The sequence below is a fragment of the Telmatherina bonti genome (assembly GCF_933228915.1).
Source record: "Telmatherina bonti genome assembly, chromosome: 3".
Taxonomy (NCBI): Eukaryota; Metazoa; Chordata; class Actinopteri; order Atheriniformes; family Telmatherinidae; genus Telmatherina; species Telmatherina bonti.
This window is the reverse complement of record NC_136621.1, coordinates 24,689,104-24,697,950: the sequence shown is the minus strand read 5'-3', so window position 1 is coordinate 24,697,950 and position 8,847 is coordinate 24,689,104. Positions and strand designations below refer to the sequence as shown.

The following is an 8,847-nucleotide window of genomic DNA, read 5'->3' as shown; positions in this document are numbered from 1 at the left end:
TGTATCACTGGATCACATAAAGATTATTTTAGGTCAAAGATGTGCTTATGTTGGAGATTATACACATGAGCTTGTCTGTGATCTGCAATCTAACAAATGCTATGCTGCTATCAAAGAAGCCAAGTACATTTTGTAAAGTGTGTAATTGGGTGACATTTTAAATGATGAGTAACAGGGGAAGATAAATTCACTCAGTAAGTTTTTACAGTGACGTAAAATGACTTAACACAACAGTACAATGAGGAAACTGACATTTACTGCTGCAAAGACTATGTCACCGAACTTCAACACTAGGTGTCACTCTTACACACAAGTTCCACCAAACCGTTGATAGCTGGATGAGAAAACACACCAGTATGCACACATACCTTTTCCTGACTTGACATGCTGACAACTGCCAAAAGTTTTATGACCCACCCCACACCCCCCATTTTTTTCCCTTTTCACAATATGCCTCTACCTGCTCTCTCCGCCTCCCCAGAGCTAATTCAGATTCCTGTGCTGTGATTTGCTGATGTCTCTGAGGCACTGCATGCCAGCTTTACAATCTGATTGGCCTTTTAAGTGACCCTGTAAGTTTAAGGGGGAGCGGGCCTCGAATTTGACCACAAACAGAAAGTGAGAGGCTGTTTTGATGACAGGGTTAAGTTAGATGGGAGCAGTTATAGAGGAAGAAGAAAACACAGGATTGCAAGAAAAGAGAGAAGTCACGGAGAAACTAATTAAAAGCAAAAAATCCCAGCGTGCTACACAGGACCCTGAAAACAGGTAGGTGTTACATTCTTCAACAAGGTAAACAATACAAAATTCTTCTCTCCATGTCTGTATTATAGTTGACTTGTGTCAAACAAAACCTTCATCTGTTTTTTCTTTTTTTCCTCACACTCCAATGCACAGAAACATGTACAAGCGTGTGTTTTAGCACTTGTGCTGGGATGTAATCTGTCTCTTCACTCCTACTGCTGTTCAGATATGAATAATCGCTCCATCGCCTGGTGGCTGAAACAGATCGGCCTGCCCCAGTACACCAAGACACTAGAGAGTGAATACTATGGTCTAGAGGTGTGTAAATATTGAAAATGTATCTGTCTCTCCTTGTCAGCATTTGTCTTTCTTTTGCTTCTCATAATCGTGAGTTGTGCTTTCTTGTCCCATTGTTGTTTTCCTGCAGGGGTTACTAAATGTAACAGACGGAGAGCTGAAAGATGCTGGGATAGAAGATGAAACACATAGAAAAACCCTTCTCACACAGCTTTCAAGACATGGACAAAGGCTGGACCCACACTCTGGTGACACACATAGAACACATGCAAGCACACATGCACACAATGGCACTAAGTACAATACCATTATTAATAACAAGTACTACTTTTAAACTAATCTTGAAAGATAAAATCTTAGTGGTTGAAATGAATGTTCAAATGTTGCACATTACCAACAAGCAGGTATCCTGTGGACCATGTACTTATTGTATTGTAGAAAGTATTCTAACTTCAAAATTGTTTTGACTAAACTAGAACAATTTTAGGTTCTTTAAGGTCTATTTAAAAAAAAAAAGAATATAGACTATAAGTGTATTACTAGTACAGAGAAGAGTTGGAATACTTTCGGCATACTTCAGTAAACTATAGTTTACTGAAGTTTACTGGCAGCCATTTAGTTCAGATTGAACTAAATGGCTGCTGTGTCCTTTTCTTGAAAGATCAGTCAACATCGGGATGCAAATATTTGCAGGAGTCTCCATTGGGAGAAGATGATTGGACCTTGTTTAGATATTTTATCATTCCCCAATGACTTTCTATATGAGCATTGTTGTTTTATCCCGCTGTCCATTACTTTATCTGAATAATATTCTAAGCCCTCATTTAGCATGGCAAAATTCATCTCATCTTGGAGCAAAATCTTCAAATAGGACTCTGGTTTTTTTTGCAACTGGTAGTTTTCAGTACAAGTTGGTGCTTCTGCATTTTGGTTCAGTTTTTGAGCCAAAGAAAAGAAAATTGACACAAACTTGCACCAATAAAACACCATTAAGTTCTTTAACTTGCTAATGCATGTAGCATTTGTGAGGGCGTCAATGAATATTCAGTCCTACATCACATGACTGCATCACTTGACAGAATATCAGCAGTGAGCAGAACACAACACCTGAGTATATGCCAGTTTCCAAACAGGGTGCTGTGGTCACTTTTTTTTTTTTTTTTAATAGAAACACATTTACAATTTGCAATGTCTCACTTGGAGACTAACACTATCAGCAACAACTTGCAAACAAAACAGATGAACTGAATAATTTATCAGTAGTTTGCACCTCACCATCAGTCCCATTCTGTGTGGCTAATCAAATCAAATCAAATCAAATCAAACTTTATTTCTTGAGCACTTTTCATGCCTCAGGCAACACAAAGTTCTTTACAGTCCATGTCCATGTCAGTAATGTCCATGTTCTCATCAAAAATAAGTAACCTGTTGCAGGGCTAACCCCTGCAACACCTGTTGGTGGTAGTTAATCTGAGTACAGTGGTCCTCAGAGCACTGAGAGTAAATACATGTGTAGAAAAAGATTTCAGTAGTTTTTTTCGTGGCCATATTTGGATTTAAATAAACTGTTCAAATAATCTTCTATTATTTTGTAATTTGCAACAAAACAATCCAAAGTGTCAAATTTTTCATTTAAAATGCCTTTGTGTCCTCTCAGATGTCCAGATTGTAAAATCCAGAACCAGACGAAAACACTCTTTGGGATCCTCTATGGATCTGGTAAGGCTGCAGGTTTTACACCACAAAGTAAAGGGAAGTCAACTGCCAGTGAAACTGAGGTGCAACACTAATCAGCTCTTTACCATATTCCACAGGAGAAACCAATAGGTCTGTTTCGCCAGAGTGTTCTTCCCCGCCTCCAGCGTGCCGACAAGAAACACCGCCTCTCTGCTTCCTGCTCACAGCTCCGTCCGTTGGAGGAAGATAACACCGTCTGTCAGGAGAGCAAAAACAGGTAAGTTTATCCAGTGTGTGTTTCCCTGTCAAAGAGTGTGATATTGCGGCTTTGAAAAAAGGTTTACTTTCTCTTGGTACTTGGTTCATATCTTGCCAATAATTAACTTGCACCACGTAAAAGCTGTGCCAGACTTTGTAGGGCAATTGCAATGATCAGGCCTCTACTAACATAATGAAAACAACCTGAATAGATAATCATATAGCACACTGACTAACGTGGTTTGATGCAGTACTTTTGACAAAAGCAACAACAGTGGTTAGTGACAAGGAACACCATACATTGTGACTTTAATATGTAGATCACACATAAGACATAAAGGACTGAAATACAAAGTCCTCTCAGGTAGTTTATCTTATCCTTGGAAAAAAAAACAGGTCCCTAGAGGCTGAAGAAAAGATGTTCTTCCAAAATTTAGGAGGATTCTGTTTAAGATTCTTCCATTTTCTATATAGCAACTGGCAACCCATCCAAGGTACCACCTGGCTACCACCTGCATGGGTTGCCAGTTGCCACATCACAAGGCGTAGAGATAAACAACCACTCAATCCTAGGCAGAATTTAGAGTGTTCAATTACTCAAACACGCATGTTTTTGGATGATGGGAAGAAGGCGAAGTACTAGGAGAGAACCCATGAACCCAGCCTAGAATAAAAGGCAGCTGTTAGCGAATGTTCAAACCAGCAACCTTCTTGCGGCGAGGCTGTGTTGCTAACCACCACACCAGTGAAGCATGCTGTGAGGTCCTTTCCATTAAGTGTTCAGCTGGGTTGAGATCTGTTGATTGTGATGGCCGCAGTGAGTAATTCACATCATTTTTATACTCATGAGCCATTGATGAGAGGTGATGTGGAGACGTGACTCAAATTATAGACGATGAAATTATATATTAATGGCCGTATGATGTGCAATGGTATAGTACAAACCAGGACAGAATGGATAAGGAACTGGTAATGAGCAAAAGAAAACAGGGAGCTAATGACGAAGAAGCAGATGTTTATTATCAGCAACAGAGGTTCAGGTGTGAGATGGGAATAGGAAGGAAGCAACAGAAAGCAAAACAGGACGAACTACAAAATAAAACAGAAAGCTAAAAGACAGAAAACTTGAAGAGAAGCTGCCCTGAAACCTGAAATCAGAGTGAGGAAATAACATTTGAAACAGAAATCTACCATGAACGAAACCACAGATCATGACAACAAGGACACACCCGAGGGTGCAAGGGATAACAGGCCCCTGGTGGTCTTGGAGAAGAGTTGGACCCCTTTCACCAGGCCCATTCATTCATTCATTCATTCATTCATACATTCATTATCCTAACTGCTTAATCCGATGAAAGGTTGCGAGGAAGCTGGAGCCTATCCCAGCAGTCTTTGGGCGAAAGAGAGGGTACATCCTGGACAGGTCGCTAGTCCATCGCAGGGCACACAGAGACAACCACTCACGCACACACGGGGCAATTTAGAGTAACCAATTAACCTAACATGCATGTCTTTGGACGGTGAGAGGAAGCCGAAGTATCCGGAGAGAACCCACAGCCGGGGAGAACATGCAAACTCCACACAGAAAGGCCACTGCTCAAACCTCGCCCCAGCCGAGGCCACAGTGCTAACCACCATGCTGCTGTGGAGCCCCCAGGCTCATTCAAGAACAAGGAAATAAGGACAACCTCTTCATGGACTTGGAAGGGAAGCAGACATTCACAAGTAATTTTGAATGAAGGTGCCACAAAAGGGTGCCTGACAAAGGGGATAAACCCCACAAAATAAAACAGGAAGTAAGCTATAAGAAAGAAAGCTCTAGCTGGACTTAAATATAACCTGAAGTGAAAACTGAAAGGAGGCCGAGGAAATAACACTTGAAACAGAAGTCTAACATGAACTAACCCAAAAACAGGACAGAAACCCACAGATGAGAACATATCAAAAGCTCCCAGTGAGCTTTTTACCCTATAGTTAGAATTATTGCAATCCTGGAAGAGACTACTTCTTTCAAGTTAGAAACCTTTCATCAGTCAGAACAACTTAGTATTGATTTGCAGTCACTTTCCCTACTAAGGAGACATGTGAATACAAAATAAGCCAGTAAAATAACCTCTGAAGACAAACTGCTTATTGCTGGACCATGTGTTTTCATTTTATCCCCATGTGTTTGGGGGTAAAAGACATTGAGATTGTAGTGCTAACGTACTGAAAATCTGGATTTAAAAGGATCAACATGTTACTCCAAAAGGTCATTCACTTAAGTTTAAATAAAAAAGGGGGTGAGCATAGTTCCAATGTATGCATGTGTTCACTTCCATAATCAATAGCCTTGTTCTCAATCACCAATGTGGCAAACATCCATCCATTTGCTGAACCGCTTAGTTCGATTTAGGGTTGTGGAAAGCTGAAGCCTCTCATTGGGCAAGAGTCAGGGTACACCCTGTACAGGTCGCTGCACCATCACAGGGTAGCAAACACCATCTCAAAGATTCTATGACAATGGACTTTCTTACACATATATGTATGTATATATATATATATATATATATATATATATATATATATATATATATATATACACACACACACATATATATATATATATATATATATATATATATATATATATATATATATATATATATATATATATATATATAAATAAAAGCCATTCACAATATTTAGGGAAACCACCAGAGATTAACCACACTTCGATGTGTAAGCAAAGTACAAAGTTTGATTACAAGAAGTTTTTCTGAAATCAAGGCATGACAAAACCTTGCATACTCTGCTCCTCATGATTACTCTTCAGGATACTTGAGCTGAAAATGACACCTTCATTTTTAACCAAAGAGCTGATTGTTGTTCTTTCACGTCTATCAAATTATAATACATTCATTTAAATGATCAATGTTTATACATTAATACCTTTTTAAAACTCCAGACACACCATTATTACAGGATTTTATAAGCTGATTTGATCAACCACAACTTACAAATGAAGAACATATTGGAACTGTCATTCATCACTCTGCAACTTTTATTTCTTGCATTTTATCTTTTAATTGGGATTTCTGTCTTTACTTAATTTATTTATCTTTAAAGTTTGCTTTATTGTACTTTTAACACTTTCTCTGCACTCTGCTGTAATAATTTTAATGTTTTGTGTAAAACATTTTCAGATGTCTTGTATGTGACATGTGCTATCAAATTAACTGGCCTTGCCTTGGAGGGCAGTGTAGGGTGCGGCGTCTTATAAAACGATATTTGACAGCACTACTGCTAATATTACTAATACTGTTAGTCATGTAAAGAAACATAATCAACACTGCCTTTTGACCACACTAAAACATATAGTATCCCTTTTTTTGCCCCTCACTTATCAATACCTCTTTTAATCTTTTCATCTGTACAAAAAAAGGTGGGCTTTATACATAGCTGCTGCCTCAGTCTTCCTGATCCTGTTTATGTGTATGTTGTTTATGTTTATGTGCATGTCCACTCTTAGTTGTGTTGTACTAGAACAAAATGTTGTGTTGGGACACTGGTGCAATGACAGTAAACCATGCATGCATTCATTCATCTAGAGCAAGGGTACTTTTTGATACATCTGCTTATAGCTCTCAACAAACTCTGGATCGTCTCCACTGTTAAAAGCTAATTCAAAATGTTCTTATTCTCACTAGATAATGATTAATAATGTGTGCACCTTCTCATGTTTGTCTGTACATGTATACAAGCACATGTATTAAAGTTTATTACAGTTTGGTATCTTTTAGTATCATTATTGTGAATGGTACTAAAGGTTAGAGGTACCTATGTATGTACATGCATGTGCTTTGATTTGTCTGTATATGTGTAACATGCATGTTTGTGTGTGTGTGTGTGTGTGTGTGTGTGTGCACTGCACACTGTGTAGTAAATATACTTGACAGTCTGTCCATTGAACACACTGGATTTACATGCTATGAAATGTGCTAAAAAAAAATCATATATATGACTCAGCTGCCACCTCATAACACACACAAAACAACAAACCACATTATTTTTCTACTGACTTGAAAACACCCTCAGCAGCTGGACACGATTACCTTTCAGGTTGTGCAATAAAATCGAGGCCAGAATTGACGTGTCAAAAGAGATTATAAAATGTGAAATCCCATCACATCGTTACCTACCAAGCTACCCACCCAGTTTTGGCCGTGGCCAGGTGATGCGTGAGCTCAGATTATGTCGGTATCTCAGGAATGCCAGACAGATAGCTAACGGTGTTTCTGCACGGAGGCTAGGTGCGGGGAGGAGGACAGCTCGGGAAAACTTGTGAGAACTCGTCCAAAACTCTGCGAAGTCCGGGAGGAGAGGAAGCAGAGGATAAAGAGGAAGGGAGGGAGTGCAGCAGAGAAAGACCGAGCAGTCCAACTTCCCAGCTGTTGTTTTTTGGGGGGCGTTCAGTTTAACCACAAATAGTGAAATTATGCCCAGGAGTAGTGAGCTGTGAGCCAGTCAAGGTAAGCAGGACGTGCCGATGGTCGTAGCTAAAGTATGACTCTCTCTTTCTTTTAAGAAAAAAAAAAAACCTAATCACTTTGTAATCGAGATCTGTCACAAGTTTAGACTACTTTCTTGACAGACATATAACTTCGGAGTTTCGTCGAAGATTAGCTCCACGTGCCCAGTTTCTAAAAACTACCAAGTTAGGCTACTTTCACATTGTTGTTACCTGTAGCTTTGCCTGCCCGGCTACCTGTTGCACAATTAGGAGGCACTCCTTAGACCTAGCGTCAGTTTCATGCGTGTTTTCTCGTACTGACTATTGGAAATAACTCCGAAGTACCGACCAGACCGACTAAGTGAAATATGTATAATTCATATATAGCTACACCCCTACAGTAATGTGAATAAAAGTCTGTAATGCTGCAGTGTGTGGTAACGACGCGAGCATTTCACAACAGTATCCCTTAAGCTTTGCACAGGTGTTTTTGGTGACTTACATGGACCAACGCCCCTTTAGTGTGAGCTTGAACCCATTTTCTTCACAACAAATAGTAAAACTATCAATCTTCAGCTATTTGTATTCACGTGTGTTTTAGAGAGTTTAATTTGAGGCAAGCTAAATAAGTGGCTCATGTCCCCAGTAGTCACTGTCCGGAAGGGTTCAGATGTTTCCCTCTGTCAACACACCTGACTTACATTATTAGGTCATTGTGTCAAATTTGACAAGCTGTTTTATTCTGTTATTCCTACCTAAGATAATTTGAATAGAGCATGTTTGAGTTATTTTCAAGCAAAAAAGAATATTAAATTGATTTTTAAAAAGCAATATAAACAGATAATAAATGTAAAACCTTCAAGAAAGTAGTATCTGTCTCTAGTAATGATGTTCAGGGTGCAATCAGGGGAAACAAGGAGGCTCCATGTTGCTGTCACAAGAATCTCTCCTCGTATCGTGTATAATTGTTTTGAAATGTTTATTTTCTAGTTTGTTAGGAGTTATTCTGTTTAGTTCAGTGAGCTCTTCGTGTGTGAGCTTTGTATTTACAGAGGCAGGAAGGTGGAAGCTCCGGGAGGAAGGAAGGAAGAAAATGAGGCAGGCTATTAAAAGTCTGTTAGTTTTTTCTGGTGTTAATGACAGACACAGACCTTGGCCTTCTGTCCTTGTATGGAGGCCCTCTGCTGTTTTGTGCAGTAAACCAAAAACACATCTTTGCTCTGGTTTTTCAGCAAGAGGAAGAATATCAGTGCATACCTCAGCCATTTCAAGGTAAGGGGTTAACCAAATCGCCTCTCTTTTTTTGCTTGCTTTTCATTGCTTCCTTTTTCCGCCTTTAAATTTACCCCTGAAAACCTTTACAAAATGTGAGCAGAGAA

At 39.3% G+C, this 8,847-nt stretch overlaps 1 protein-coding gene across 1 annotated transcript in view; it reads left to right on the top strand.

Annotated features, from left to right (window-relative positions):
• Positions 1 to 972: 972 nt before the first annotated feature.
• The window catches only part of sh2d3a (SH2 domain containing 3A), a gene marked incomplete at its 5' end in the record, with an annotated part of 25,727 nt that continues 17,852 nt past the window's right edge, over positions 973 to 8,847 (top strand). The window contains 5 exons of the mRNA XM_079238135.1: positions 973 to 1,062; positions 1,172 to 1,289; positions 2,699 to 2,760; positions 2,856 to 2,995; positions 8,701 to 8,740. Of these exons, the coding sequence (XP_079094261.1) occupies positions 973 to 1,062; positions 1,172 to 1,289; positions 2,699 to 2,760; positions 2,856 to 2,995; positions 8,701 to 8,740 (450 nt within the window). The remainder of the gene's footprint in view (positions 1,063 to 1,171; positions 1,290 to 2,698; positions 2,761 to 2,855; positions 2,996 to 8,700; positions 8,741 to 8,847) is intronic.